The sequence below is a fragment of the Portunus trituberculatus genome, chromosome 41 (assembly GCF_017591435.1).
Source record: "Portunus trituberculatus isolate SZX2019 chromosome 41, ASM1759143v1, whole genome shotgun sequence".
NCBI lineage: Eukaryota > Metazoa > Arthropoda > Malacostraca > Decapoda > Portunidae > Portunus > Portunus trituberculatus.
In genome coordinates, this window is record NC_059295.1 from 5,220,495 (window position 1) to 5,236,594 (window position 16,100).

General features: G+C 38.6%; 1 protein-coding gene across 3 annotated transcripts in view; it reads left to right on the forward strand.

Annotated features, from left to right (window-relative positions):
- Positions 1-16,100, forward strand: part of LOC123516419 (5'-deoxynucleotidase HDDC2-like) — a 116,661-nt gene that overhangs the window by 75,848 nt on the left and 24,713 nt on the right. For all 3 annotated transcript variants that reach the window (XM_045275685.1, XM_045275684.1, XM_045275686.1), the window contains one exon: positions 10,180-10,351. In XM_045275685.1, the coding sequence (XP_045131620.1) occupies positions 10,180-10,351 (172 nt within the window). The remainder of the gene's footprint in view (positions 1-10,179; positions 10,352-16,100) is intronic.

A 16,100-nucleotide genomic window follows, 5' to 3' on the forward strand; every position in this document is an offset into this window, starting at 1 on the left:
GAATTTATAAAAATATACAAAGAAGGTGAGAAAAATTTGTACCAATAAGACAACATAGAGAAGTTGGAAAGCAGGACTGGTTTAACGATAGATGTGAAAAGGCTAGAACAAGAAAAGAGGATGCATGGAAGAGGTGGAGAAGGAAAAGACGGATTAAGCAGTGGGAAAGTTACAAAAGAGCAAGAAATGAATATGTGTTGATTAGAAGAGAAGAAAGAAAGAAACAAGAAAAGGATATAATTGATAAATGTAAAGACCAACCAAGGCTTTTTACAGACATGTGAACAACAACATCAAAAATAGAGAAAGTATTGAAAGTTTAGAAGTAAATGGAGTATGCAGTGAAGATCCCAGGAAATGGCAGAGGCTATGAATGGATGCTTTCGGAAGGTATTCACAAAGGAGACTGCTTTTGACAAACCACTGGTAATGGAACAGAAAGGGATTATGAAGGAGTTTCAAGTAACTGTGGAGGAGATCAAGAATATGATGGGGAGTTTAGAAGTGAGAAAAGCTGTGGGACCTGATGGGGTATCAGGATGGATTTTAAGAGAATGCAGGAGCAACTGGCAGAAAAAGTTTGTGAAGTAATTGATGCCTCATTAAGGGAAGGTGTAGTGCCCCAAGACTGGAAAAGAGCTAACATTGTCCCAATCTATAAATCAGGTAACAAGAGAGACCCATTGAACTATAGACCAGTGTCACTTACAAGTGTGGTAGCTAAGATGTGTGAGAGGGTGGTGAAGAATAGATGGACAGACTTCTTGGAGAAAAATGACATACTTTGTGAGTGTCAATTTGGTTTTAGAAAAGGGCGTTCATGCACGACAAACCTGATATGTTACTATTCGAGGGTGATAGATGTAATACAGGAAAGAGATGGTTGGGCTGATGGAATATATCTGGATTTAAAAAAGGCCTTTGATAAGGTACCACACGGAGACTGATCTGGAAACTTGAAATGGTAGGAGGAGTGCATGGCAGTTTACTAAAATGGATGGAAGACTTTTGGTAGGAAGAGAAATGAGAACAATAATTAAGGACAGACCATCAGAATGGGGCTTGGTGGAGAGTGGAGTTCCACAGGGATCAGTGTTGGCACCAGTAATGTTCGCGGTCTACATAAATGACATGGTGGATGGGGTGTCCAGTTATGTGAGCCTATTTGCAGACGATGCAAAATTGTTAAGAAAAGTGAGATGTGACAAAGATTGCGAACTACTCCAGGAAGACTTGGACAGAATATGGAAATGGAGCTGTACATGGCAAATGGAGTTCAACACGACAAAATGCAAGAAAATAGAGTTTGGCAAGAGTGAAAGAAGAATCAGGAGTATGTACAAGATAGGAAATGAAGACATAAAACCAGTCATGAAGAAAAAGACCTTGGGGTGACAATTACCAATGACCTATCGCCAGAGAGACATATAAACAAAATAATTGGAGAAGTATTGAACTTATTGAGGAACATAAGAGTGGCGTTCAGATATTTAGATGAAGAAATGATGAAGAAAATAATTACTGCAATGATAAGACCGAGGCTTGAATATGCAACAATACAGTGGGCTCGAACTTAAAGAAACACATAAGGAAACTAGAGAAAGTACAGAGGGCTGCAACAAAATGGTGCCTGACTTAAGAGATTTGACTTATGAAGACAGACTGAAAAGAATGCAACTTCCGACCCTGGAAAACAGAAGAGAAAGGGGAGACCTGATAGCAATATACAGAGTGATGATTGGCATGGAAAAAATGGATAGGGAAGATCTGTGTATGTGGAATGAAAGAATGTCGAGAGGGCATGGGAAAAACTAAAATGGCCACTTATAGGAGAGATGTGAAAAAATATAGCTTCCCTCATAGAAGGGTGGAAGCATGGAATAGTTTAGACGTGGAAGTGGTCAACGCAAGGAATATTCATGATTTTAAGAAAAAGCTGGACATTAATAGATATGGAGACGGGACAACACGAGCATAGCTCTTTTCCCGTATGTTACAATTAGGTAAATACAATTAGGTAAATACACACACACACACACACACACACACAATGGGGTGGTGACATTCTGAGGTCATGGGTAGGGACAGGGCATGGACCAGGAGGGGAGGGTTAAGTGGGTGGAGCTTTAAGGCTTAGTTTTTGAGGGAGTTTAACCAATCCAAGGGAACCAGAAACCTTCACCTGGTGTGGATCTGCCAGATATCGCTACTGGAAAATATATGGGCTAAGACTGGCAAAGAGTTTACAGGCCGCAACTGTACATGGATGACATTAAGATACCTAAAAAGGAGTTATATAAAATGTTGGAGGAACTTAAAGAAGATAAAGCAATGGGACCAGATGAAGTTTCAGGCAAATTATTGAAGGAATGTAGAGAAGAATTGATAGATCCATTATATGATATTATAAGGTACTCATTAGAAACCGGGGAAGTACCGGTAGAGTGGAAAAGAGCTGAAGTGGTGGCCATTTATAAGGGAGGCAGTAAAGAAGAGCCTCTTAACTGTAGACCTGTGTCCTTAACAAGTGTGGTCGGTAAAATTTGTGAGAGGGTGATAAAGAAATATTGGATACTGTTCCTGGAGGATCATAAGTTATTATCGGAGCATCAATTTGGCTTTAGGAAAGGGAGGTCATGTGTAACAAATCTACTGAGCTTTTATTCAAGAGTGATTGACAAAATACAAGAGAGAGAGGGATGGATGGACTGTGTATATTTGGATTTTAAAAAATCTTTTGACAAGGTACCGCACATGAGACTGCTATGGAAATTAGAGATTTATGGAGGACTGAAGGGAAAAGTGTTAAAGTGGATGGAAAACTACTTGAGATGGAGGGAGATGAGAACGGTAATAAGGGATGCAAAGTCGGACTGGTTGGTGGTGGAGAGTGGAGTCCCACAGGGTTCAGTGCTGGCACCAATACTTTTCCTTGTCTATATTAATGATATGCCAGAGGGAGTAAACAGTTATATTAATTTGTTTGCGGATGATGCGAAGTTGTGTAGGTATGTGAAGAGTGAAGAAGATTGTGAAATTTTACAGGCAGATCTGGATAGGATTTGGGAGTGGAGCAAGAGGTGGGAGATGGAATTTAATCTGAGCAAAAGTCATGTAATGGAGATGGGGAAGAGTGGAAGACGGCCAAGAGGGTCATACAAGATGGGTGAAGGAGTAGTGTTGAAAAAGGTGGAAAAGGAAAAGGATTTGGGAGTGATAATACAAGACCATGGACAGTTTGAGGCTCATATTGACAAGATGTTTGGAGAAACATATAAGTTGATTAGAAATATTGGATTAGCCTTTCATTATATGGATAAAGATATGATGAAGAAATTAATTAGTACAGTAATTAGACCAAGATTGGAATATGCTGGGGTGGTTTGGTCCCCTTATAAAAAGAAGCATATAAGGAAGTTGGAGAGATTGCAGAGAATGGCAACAAAAATGGTACCGGAATTGGCAGAAATGACCTATTAGGAGAGATTAAAAGAAAAGAATTTGCTTACCTTGGAACAAAGAAGAGAAAGAGGAGATTTAATACAGGTTTATAAACTGTTGAATGGTTTGGATGAAGTGGATAATGAACAAATGATGTTGAGAGAGGAAAATTTAAATAGAACTACGAGATCGCATAGTAAAAAGATAGCCAAGGGAATATGCTTGAAGGATGTGAAGAAATATAGTTTCCCACAGAGATGTGTGGAGGTGTGGAATAGTTTGAGTGAGGAGGTGGTGTCAGCGAGGAGTGTGCATAGCTTTAAAGGAAAGTTGGATGTGTGTAGATATGGAGACGGGGCCACACGAGTATGATACCCAGGCCCTGTAAAATTACAACTAGGTGAATACACACACACACACACACACACAGACACACACACACACACACACACATGCAAAAACAGCTCCCTTGGGAAGCAATCCAGCAGGCATTGGAACCTGACCTAGACCATATGTACAGGGGAGAAGGGGGCCATAGGGTTCTCCTGTCTCCCAAATTAACAAGATTTGGGTATCATATAGAAAGGAATATGGAGGGAGAGGCAGAACTAGGTGGTGGTGCCAGACATACAGGACCAAAACAAACACCATGTTTTGAAAATCAAAGGTTTATTGAAACACCAATTGGCCTAAAGAGACTGAGTGATGATAAACATGGGCAAGTATTTTTCTGGATTTAGAGAGAAAAGAGGTAATAAAAGGAAGCTGATAAACATGGAAAGGGAGATAAGATATATGAAGGAAGTGATGTCAAGTATGATGGAAAAACAAGAGATAAGTTGATAACAGAAAACACTGAACTAAAAGTGAGATTAGAGAAATTTTAGTAAGAGAAATTAATCAAGAGATGAAGGAGGAGATGTAAGAGATAAAGAAACAAAACGATATACTAAAGGCTACATGTTGTGACCATGAAGAATCCTTAAGGAGCATACAGAAAAAAAAATAGAATGGGGAGGATAAAGTAGAGAATGGAATGGGTGAAAGCAAATTGGAAAAATTATGGAATGCATGGAAATAAGAACGGTAAGAAGAAAAGGTGAAATTTTCAGAGGTAGTAAGGAAAAAAATACAAGAACAGACAAAGGACACTGTTATAGAAGTAATTAAGGAGAAGGAATATCTAGTGAGGGATACAGTGGATAAGAGGAAATGTTTCTTAGTTTTTGGGATGAAAGAAAAAAAAATCCAAACAAGTTCATGAGTGAAAAGAGAGAGAATATGCCAAAACTATTATCAAGTAGGTCCAAGACAGCACACAGAGGTTGGACCAGGAAGTGGAGGAAGTCATTAGGTTGGAAAGGTTTAGTGAAGGGAATAAGAGACCAATGAAAGTGAGAATGAGATCGCAGTTGGCGGTGGAGGAAATTATGACAAGAAAAGGGAAACTGGCTGAATTTAAGGGTATATATATAAAAGAAATATGAAAGAAAAAGGAGAAAGTGCTAAGAAATGAAGGTAAGGAAAAAAAAACAAGAAAAGGACGAAGGTTGAGAAAAAAATTTTTTACCGGAGGGTTCTAGATATGAGACTGAAGAAGTGGTATCTTCGGAAGGAGGTCATGGAAGAGGCAAGAAATTAAGAGTGACTTATACTAATATAGATAAGTTGTTATTCAGTGTGTTCGAGGTTAGAGATTATTTGAAGGAAAAAAATATTGGATGTAATGTGCTTAGAAAAAACTAAAGGAGTAGATCCATGTTAGCTTTAAAGAAGAGGGATATAATAGCTGGAGAAGAGACAGGAACGGAAAAGGGGGAGAAGGAGTGCTAATAATGGTTTGTGATATATGGATGGAGGAAGTGCAATATGGTGTAAGTAATGAGAGTAACAATGAAGACAGAGGAGCTGAAAAAAAAGGAAAATCATAGTTACATATGTGCCTCCTAAGACAAATACATGGAGAACTGAGGAACATAAGGAAATGCACAAAGAGGTGATTAAGTGCCTTGATAATATGATAAGAATAGATGGAAAAATACTATTAGTATGAGATTTTAACTGTAAAAGAGTAAACTGGAGAGAGATGAAAGTAATGGGTAACACTGGATCGTGGAGTGAGGAGGTGTTACAGTTGACTATGGTGAATACACTGGATCAGTGGGTGGAAGAATCAATACGGTACAGAGGGGAAGAAGAACCATCATTGATTGACCCAGTATTCACAAAGAAGCCTAGGCCCCTTTCCAGCATACAATATCTTAGTCCAATGGGAAGAAGTGATCATGTAACATTAGTGTTGGAAATTCAGGAAGAGGAAGGGCTAAAATATGTTGGATGCCTACATCACAATATAATATATAAAGAAACAGAAATGAAGGAAACACGGATATATGATAGTTTGCCAATATGCAGCGTGCTGTCACACCCGGCCATGAAAGGGATTAGGAGCTAGGGTGGAAGGTCAAAAGGAAAACTATTTTAATTACCCAGCCCAGGATAGTCAGTAAACATCTTGGGACAAACATGTTGGTTCCACACACGTGGATTTTCACTTGACTGGTGAATGATACTTTGATGGGCATGTTATTGTAGGTCAAGTCTGATCCCCCCTGAATTCTCTGAAGGAAGGTTGGAGAGGTATGGGGCAGAGAGAGATGAGAGAGGAAGAAGGAAGGGAGGACAACCCCTGAGTGTGGCCGCCTCGGCTGTGTAGCTGAGGAGGCATGATCATTTTGTACTTCATATAAACAGTAAGTTGAGCTAGAAGTTGCAATGCAGTTTCTGAGATAATTTAGAAAGGAGGAGTAATCATAATAGGATGTTTAGGTATTACTTTTAGTATATTTGTTTATGTGCATGTACTTGGATAAAAAAATTATGCTGTTATATACTTGCATTTTCGTTTATGAGTAAAGGATCTATGTACGTATGTGCATGTGTGTTGCTCTGATGAATAAGTCACAGAACATATTTACTTGTGCATATTGTGTATGAAGTTAATGTAGTTCTTATGTATGGTTACCAAGAGAAAGAGATTTGCTGAGTGAAGTTACTTGTGTGGAAATATCAAGATTTTTCATCATATTTGGTGGTGTGTTACGGTGTCATTTTCATGAATGGAGTAAGGTAGCTATATGTGTATGGTAATATATTTAGTAGTGTGTTACGTTGGTTGCTTGTATTTACGTACCAAGTAAAGGTAATTCTTATATACAGGTAACTGGTTGGGGGAATGTTGTAATTACTACATATGAGATTTACTGAGAAATAAAGCACAGTGTTCAGATATTGTAATAATGTTATGAGGATATAGTGGAGAATGTTGAGGTAGAATCTGTTCTGATATGAGAATATATATATGAAGAGAGAAAGTGAATTATTGCACAAGACAATTATGTTCAGTGGCAAGTTATGTTGTTGCATTCGTATACAAGATTAAAGTAATTTTTATGTATGGTTGTAAGAGAAATTGTAATGATTTGCAGTGGAGAAGGCGACAGAAAGAGTTGTGATTGTCATTTGTCAGCACCGTATCAAACATGTTGTATATAAATATTATTTTAGTTAATTAGAGGTAGAAAAAACCTTTGACTGTTTATAACCAGTAGCTAGAGAATATGTGCACCGTAATGCAGCAGCTCGGATCACAACAAATACAGTGAAGACTACAAAAGAGATTAAATTATATAAGAGCAGATTTTGAAAAGTAAAAAATTTTTTGCTGATATTGAATGGAAGAACATTATAAATGGAAGGACAATACAGGGGAAATATGAAATATTCCTACAGAAATATAATGAAGGAGTGAGGAAATATATACCTATCTATAGAGTAAAGAAAAGTATACAAGCTTGGTACATTGCCAAATGTATAGAAGCTAAAAGGGAAAAAGATAAAGCTTGTAAGAAACTAAAAAAAGCAGAGAAATGAAAACAATAGATAGCAGTATAAAGATGCAAAAAATGAATATATTAGACTAAGGAGAGAGAAAGAAAGAAACTTTGAGAAATCTGTGGTGCAAAAAAGCAATGATGAACACAAGCTTTTCTACAAATTTATAAATGGTAGGATGAAGAATAAAGAAACAATAGAAAAAATAATTAAATGAGGGAAGACATTAAACAGCTAAGGAAATGAGTGAAATAATTAATGAGTTTCAGAACTGTTTGTCCTACCTGAAGATCAGTCAGTATGAGCTTTGAGCTCTTTCTGTAGGGGAAAGACTGACTGGGTGACCAGGTGACTGTGGTGAATAACACAAACACAAATATATACAGGCAACCCCCGCTTAACGAAGGTTCACACAACGAAATTTCGCTACAATGAAGGTTTCATTTTGTTACCATCTGCTTGTTTAACGAACACCAAACTCGCTTTAACAAAGTTTTATCCAGGTAATTTTTTTCCAAGTTTGAAAGCACTGCCGTATCACACAAGCCGACTGGCTTTTGAATACGCCAGCACCTTTCGTGGACAACACGTGCACATCTCACTCCCCCTGCTCAAAACAATAACAGCGTCAGCAGCAGCTCGTCTTCCCTCGCTCAACTTACCACCAAAATGCCCTGCAATGTCACCTAGCATTGCTAAGAAGACCAGGAAGTCTCTTACTCTTGAAGTGAAGCTGGATATTATTCACAGACACAAGAGGCGAGAAAACTAATAGCATTGCTCGCCACCATCTTGACTCCATCTACTGTCTCTACTATTTTCAAGTCAGCAGACTCTATTAAGAAGGCTGGTGAGACCGTATCTTCCTTGCAAGCTAAAAGAACCACCTGAACTCATGACTCTACAATGAATAAAATGGAAACCCTTGTGGAAATGTGGTACATAAGTTTTGTATGTGATACAATGATGCACCCTTTGTTTACATTCCACAGGTTGCTGGTTAGTGTCTTTCCACTCCTCTTCCCTGCATAAAGTTAATATCATCAATATTATAGAGTTACGTACATACATACATTAGTGTACATTATAATGACTTAAATTAAACTGCCTAAATGTTTAACTTTATAATTTTTACTTTCATTAAACCTTTCATATTACAGGAATACTCAGCTTAACGAACGGGATAGGAGATGTCAAAGCTGTTCGTAGAGCAGAAATTCGTTAAGCGGATGTAATTTTCCCATAGGAAATAATGGAAATACGGGGGGGGTGATTTGGGCTGGTCCCCAACATACCACATGGGTTAAAAAAAAATTATATATTTTTCTGTTAGCTTTTTACAAACCTTTCCCCCAGGAAAGGATTGTTTTGTAATGCATAAAGTGAAATCTTACATGGAATACCAAAAAATAAAGCAGAGATAAGATCGGCCACAGACAAAGCGGAGACTCACGGCGACTCGGCCACTTCTTCTTCTTCTTGTGACCCTTTTAGTCTGGCGTGTTGTCTTTCACCACGATATTAAATTTGTTTCCACTCCTCTATTGCCTGCTATAATGGATATCATATCTTAGTATTCATATACGCTCATGCCAGGAGGATAACCTCGACTCTGTGGCACTGAGTGATAGTGAATTACTAATGAAATGCCGCAGTATTTATGAAATACTACGGTATTTCATTAGTAATTCACTAACACTCAGTGTCACAGAGTCGAGGTTATCCTCCTGGCATGAGCATATATGAATACTAAGATATTATATCCATTATAGCAGGCAATAGAGAAGTGGAAACATAAATTCAATATCGTGGTGAAAGACAACATGGAGGCTAAAAGGGTCACAAGAAGAAAAAGAACCGGCCAAGTCACCGTGAGTCTCTGCTTTGTCTGTGGCCGATCTCATCTCTGTTTTATTTTTTGGTATTCCATGTAAGATTTTACTTTATGCATTACAAAACAATCCTTTCTTGGGGGCAAGGTTTGTAAGAAGCTAATAGAAATGTTGTTTTGTGAACATAAATGCATATATAAGACAGTAACACCACCTCCAGAGGTGGTGTTCCCAGCAACCTCAGAGCAACCTGATAGCAACCTTGTCACCGTCCCTCCAAGCGTTCATGGAAGCCATTTCGCAGCAGGAGGTTGCTCTGACATTGTTAAAGAATCTTGGATCCAGCTCCAGGAGCGCTAGAGACAGAGGCGGAGAGCCAGCCAATCACAGCGAAAGTGTTGCGTTCGGTCCCTCACCTGGCAAATTCAAAACCAGAAAATTCGCTAAAACGGATGTGGTTGTATGTTATGCGGACTTTTTGGTCTAACTTTATATAGTACGTTAAACCAGAAATTCGTTAGACGAACCTTCATTAAGCGGAGTATTACTGTACTATGATGCACTCTCATTTTGTTTACTCTCAATGGAAGTTCAAGTTAGGGGTTAAACTTGTTTTAATCGGTTTGCTTAACAAAGTTTCTCTTAACGAAGGGTTTTTTAGGAACGTAACCCCTTCGTTAAGCGAGGGTTGCCTGTACATCAAATTCTATTGTACAGCTAACATGGAAGTGGCAGTCAGCAGTGAATGAATTAATCACTGATTTTCATCTGTAATCATGAGTTTCATGAGTGATCAAAAGAAATGTATAGAATATATATATTAGACAAACTTTTTTTGCTGTTTTTCATGTTGCATGGTTATTGCTCATCAAATTTTATTTGACAGAAAGAATAATTTCGTAAAACACACTCCTGTGTAGAATTTGTTTTAATTGGAAAAAAATCTAATAGGTCAACCTACTTTCGACCCATCTCACAGACAATATGATTAATGCTCTATTTTTAATTCTAGAGTGATGAAAATGTCCCTTGTGCATGACATGGCTGAGAGCACTGTAGGAGACCTGACGCCACACTGTGGGGTTTCTGATGAGGACAAGCACCAGCGTGAAGTTGCTGCAATGGAGAGTTTTAGGTCCCTGTTGGGGCAAAAGGCTGGAACTGAGATGTATGATCTATTTATGGTATGTGGAGTTTTTGATATATAATATTGTGCTTTCGTAGCTTTACTGTATGGGATTAAGATGAAGACTTTGCTACCTTGTTTCTTCTTGTATTGTAGTTAATATTACTTTTTAAGGTCATGCTTGCTTATAGACTCAGTTTATTTCACTTACGAGTGCCTTTTCTCAAGAAATTGCTTTTCTCTATGTCTTTTAGTTGAATTGTTCTTCACCTTTAAGCCCAATATGTGTGTTACTCTGTTTTGCTGTCTCATGAAAAAGGAATAAAATTAGAATTAGCTATTTTAGTGCTGTAGTTAACCTATCATGTCAAGAAAAGATTATGCATTACGGAACCACTTTATGTGAGATGCTTAAAAATGTGCATTACCTAAGGTGAAGGCCTCTCTCTCTCTCTCTCTCTCTCTCTCTCTCTCTCTCTCTCTCTCTCTCTCTCTCTCTCTCTCTCTCTCTCTCTCTCTACATATACAAGACATTTAGATATTTGTCCCAGACTTTTGGCTAAATCTATTGATCTTCAAGGGAACTGGCACTCAAGTGGGCCTTTTTTTATATTTTTTGTTGGCTTTCACCAACTTCCCCTCTTGCATAATTAAAAGTGTATATATATACAGTGGAGACTCAATGCTCAAATGTCTAAATCATGGGTTCTCAATCTGGGGTTCGCGAACCCCCAGGGGTTCACAAGAAGATTTCCAGGGGTACTTAGGTGGCTGATTTAATGATACAATCTTTCCAGAATACCTTTGCCTATTGATTTAGTGTTAGTCACTAAATTAACATTTTGCTCGATGTCAAATCACTGAGGGTTCGGGTAGATGGTCTTATAACTCAGAGGGTTCTTGACGAGAAAAAGGTTGAGAACCCCTGGTCTAAATACTCAAACTTTTCAATACTTGAATGCAAAATTTCTATTTAATACTCAAAGAAATACCTAATAGTCAAACATCCACACACGTGTTTGTAAACAAAGGCTCACTGGCATTCCCCAACCCCTTCTGCCAGTTGTGACTTGTGCTGCCGCGGTCATCAGAATAACTTTCTCCTGCATTCTAGCTGTAGTTTTCATTTATAAACTTACATTAACACCAAAGGCTTATTAGTGGTGAAAATATCTAGTAATCAAACGGCCGCACATTTGGTCGTATACAAAGCTCTGTCATCTCCCTTCTTGCAGCCACCACTGTACTGTTCTGATACCGTATCCTCATGATTCAACTGTTCGCAGTTCGAATTATCGCCAATTCGAACTCAGTTAATTAATACCCAATCCTCAAGGTTCAACCGACTGACTCGCCAATTTGACATTCATATCTCGCGTGCCACCCATCTGGTGAAATCTGCCGCCACTCCAAATTCGCCGCAAATTCGCCAGGCAGAAGTGTAAACCGATGCTACCCAGTGTCGTCGCTTAAGGCAGCGTCATACTAGCACTTTTCTGTCAACTCTTTGAAGTCTGTCAACCTTTGTCGACACTGGTCGTTGTGTGTTGGTCGTTACACACAAGCTCGCTTCTGCCTTTCTCGTGTTTGTCAACTGTAAGCAAACATGGCTGCCCCTTCACCCCCAACAAGCCGTTGCTAGTTTTTCGTTGCTATTTTTGGCCTTTAATGCTCCCTATGAGAAACACTTCAGACAGCTTTGTCCACTCATAAACAACAGAGCTGCTCATATTGGCCAGTTGTTCCTTGGAAGTTCTGCTTTGGAAAGTCACAGTCCCAGACAAATGTAAACAAACAAACTTTTCACTGTTAGGCTAGGACAAAAAATATATATATGCAAATATATTTACATCTATTTATCAATATTCTATTATTGATTTGAGATTATAACATCATTCCAATTAACACAAAAATTAATTTTAGTATAAAAGTGTTAATTAGAAACCATAGATCTTAATATGACTAAAGATTAATGCTAGAGGAAAACGGTGCATTTCGTCTGACTCAATACGACGGAAAGCCACCTCCAGCCCCAGCCCTAAGAAACACAATTTCCTGCCTTTCAAAGATAAGCTTGAGCTTATAAGAAAGTGTGAGGCAGGTAAAGCTCACAGTCTCGTTGCAGCGCAAATAGATGTCCCTAGATCAACATTATCAACAATTTGGAAGAACAGGGACAAGTACTGCGAGACCACTGCAAGTGTTTTTATTTCCAAAAATGTACTGTACAGCACCCTAATGTGTTTAACAAAAATAGTTAGATATAAATGAAGCCTTTAATAGTAATGATTTAGTCTTAAGTTAGTGCTTTTAGAGGTTATAGTGATGTTTTGAAGGGATCTAGGCTGGAGGTTGGTCCCTATAAACTTGAGATTTGGCTAAGATTGGAACGAATTACCTGATTTATAAGTACAGTAAGTCCTCGTTATATGATAGTTCTTTATCCAGTAAATTCACAGTTACGGTATTTGGAAATTACTACCCTCAATTTGATATACGGTAAGAAAAATTCACAGATACGGTATCTGCTCATGTCATCTGAGAGGGCCCAGTGCGGGGTAGCAGGGGTGATGACATCATCCACGCCGCACCTCCCCACCACTCACAGTACAGGCAACCCCCACTTAACGAAGGTTCATACAACAAAATTTTGCTACAACGAAGGTTTCATTTTACTACCATCTGCTCGTTTAACGAATACAAAACTCGCTTTAACAAAGTTTTATCCACATAATTTTTTCCAAGTCTGAAAGCCCGTCGTATCATGCAAGCCGACAGGCTTTTGAATATACTAGCGCCTCTGGTGGACAAAACGTGCACCACTTACTCCCCCTGTTCAAAACAATAGCAGTGTCGCCAGCAGCTCACCTTCCCTCGCTCAACTTACCACCAAAACTCCCTGCAATGTCGCCTAGTATTGCTAAGAAGACCAGGAAGTCTCTTACTCTGGAAGTGAAGCTGGATATTATTCACAGACATGAGAGAGGCAAGAAAACTAATAGCATTGCTTCCCACCATCTTGACTCCATCTACTGTCTCTACTATTTTCAAGTCAGCAGACTCTATTAAGAAGGCTGGTGTAAGCTAAAAGAACCACCTGAACTCATGACTCTGTAATGGATAAAATGGAAAGCCTTGTGGAAATGTGGTACATAAGTTTTGTATGCGGTACAATGATGCTCGCCCTTTGTTTACATTCCACAGCTTGCCAGCTAGTGTATTTCCTGCTCCACTCTCCCTCCCTTCATAAATCTAAGGTCATCAACATTATAAAGTTACATACATACATTAGTGTACATTATAATGACTTAGTTTTAAATTAAACTGTCTAAATGTTTAACTTCATAATTTTTACTTTCATTAAACCTTTCACTGTACTATGCTGCACTCTTGCTTTGTTTACTCTCAATGGAAGTTCAAGTCAGGGGTTAAACTTGTTGTAATTGGTTCGCTTAACGAAGTTTCGCTTAACGAAGGTTTTTTTTAGGAACGTAACCCCTTCGTTAAGTGGGGGTTGCCTGTACTGACTTCAACTTGACCACCCTTGGAGCCTGTTATCTCTTCCTCTCCCCCCCATTTTTTTTTAACTGCATTACATATTACTTACATGCATTACTAATTACATGAACAAATGGAATATTAAAGGGTCTATTGTAAGCACAAATATATTCATAATATGGCAAACATTAAAAGCCTACTACCAGTGGCAAACCATACAGCAACTGATAAAGGGCACACCTTAGATAACATCAATTCATCTTGGGATGAAGTGAAGACATCTACCATGAACTTGGCGTGGAATAAAGTATGGCCAGAATGTGCGCATGACTTCCCAGGCTTCGCTGAAGACGTCATCGGTGCGATCAGAAATGACATAGTAAATTTGTGCCATAGGGCTGGCTTTGATGAAGTTGATGATGATGATGTTCAAGATCTTTTGGAAAGCCATGCTGAACTTCTCTCAAATTATGAACTTATAGAGCAAGACAAGGCATCACAGGAGGCAGAAAAAGAGGGAGACGAGTAAGAATCTGTGCGTGGCCTGGACATCAAAACTCTTAAAAGAATGTCTCAGTGGTGTTGAAAAACCTCTGGAAACCCTGAAGGAATGTGACCCAAATCCTACCAGAAATAGCAAAGTGGCTCATGACATAGAGAAAAGTGTCAAGATTTATCAAGAAATCTATGATGATAAAACAAGAAAAACCAAACAATCCTCCATCTACTCATTCTTCAAGCCAGTCAGACATGCCGTCCCTGTCACACCTGCCGACCCTGCTACAGCTGGCCCTTATTCATTATCCTCTTTCTTCAAACCATTGAAACATGCCGACCCTGCTACAGCTGCCCCTTCTACATTTGCTTCCGACAGTGCAGACGACGATGTCTTATCCTTGTCTGCCCACTCAGGGGAAAATGAGTAAGGGCTGAAATCCCTACTGTCCCTTAGCCTCGGGAAGGACATCACCTGATAGAATACATAGCGATTGAAAGGTAAATAAAAACATTTTATTTATTTCTTTTGCTCAGTACTTTACTTTAGAAAAAAAAAAATTATGATTATTTTCATGTATTTTCTTTTCATTTCTGTAGGGGTGACTTTTGACGTGCTGGAACGCATTCCCTATTATTTATTACTTGTTATAATGGGTTCGGTATACGGTAAATTTGATATGCGATAAGGTTTTCAGGAATGCATATGTACCGTATAACAAGGACTTACTGTATTTTACGTACATAGTAACATACATTGTCGTCGTTATTACACACCAACTTACCGAATTACTGTATGTACAGTATTTCTAAGTGATGCCATGGATCCCGAGATATAGCAAAAAATCCACAGAACGTATCTCTGAGTATGTATAAAATCCGTTAAACAGTGAGGCCGCGAAAGTTGAACCGCGAAATAGTGAGGGAACACTGTAAATATACATATATATATATATATATATATATATATATATATATATATATATATATATATATATATATATATATATACAGGCAACCCCCGTTTAACGAAGGGGTTACGTTCCTAAACAACACTTCGTTAAGCGAAACTTCGTTAAGCGAACCGATTATAACAAGTTTAACCCCTGATTTGAACTTCCATTGAGAGTAAGCAAAGTGAGAGTGCATCATAGTACAGTAAAGGTTTAATGAAAGTAAAATTATGAAGTTAAACATTTAGGTAGTTTAATTTATGCCATTATAATGTACACTAATGTATGTATGTATGTAACTTTATAATGTTGATGATCTTAACTTTATGAAGGAGGGAGAGTGAAACGGAAATACACTAACCGCAACCTGTGGAATGTAAACAAAGTGCGCATCATGGTACTGCATACAAAACTTATGTACCACTTTTCCACAAGGCTTTCCATTTTATCCATTGTAGAGTCACGAGTTCTGGTGGTTCTTTTAGCTCTCAAGGAAGATGAGGTCTCACTAGCCTTCTTAATAGAGTCTCTTGACTTGAAAATAGTAGACAGTAGATGGAGTCAAGCCATGGTGGGAAGCAATGTTATTAGTTTTCTGGCCTCTCTCTTGTCTGTGAATAATACTCAGCTTCACTTCGAGAGTAAGACATTTCCTGGTCTTCTTAGGAACGTTAGGCCACATTGCAGGGTGTTTTGGTGGTAAGTTGAACTAAGGAAGATGAGTTGCTGGTGACGCTGTTATGTTTTGACTGGGCAGTGAGTGGTGCATGTGATCTTGATCTTGATCTTGATGCTACAGGTGACACAGAATTTCTTCTGAGTCAGGCCTTTGTATCAGCAGAGCCTGTGTTGTCCACGAGA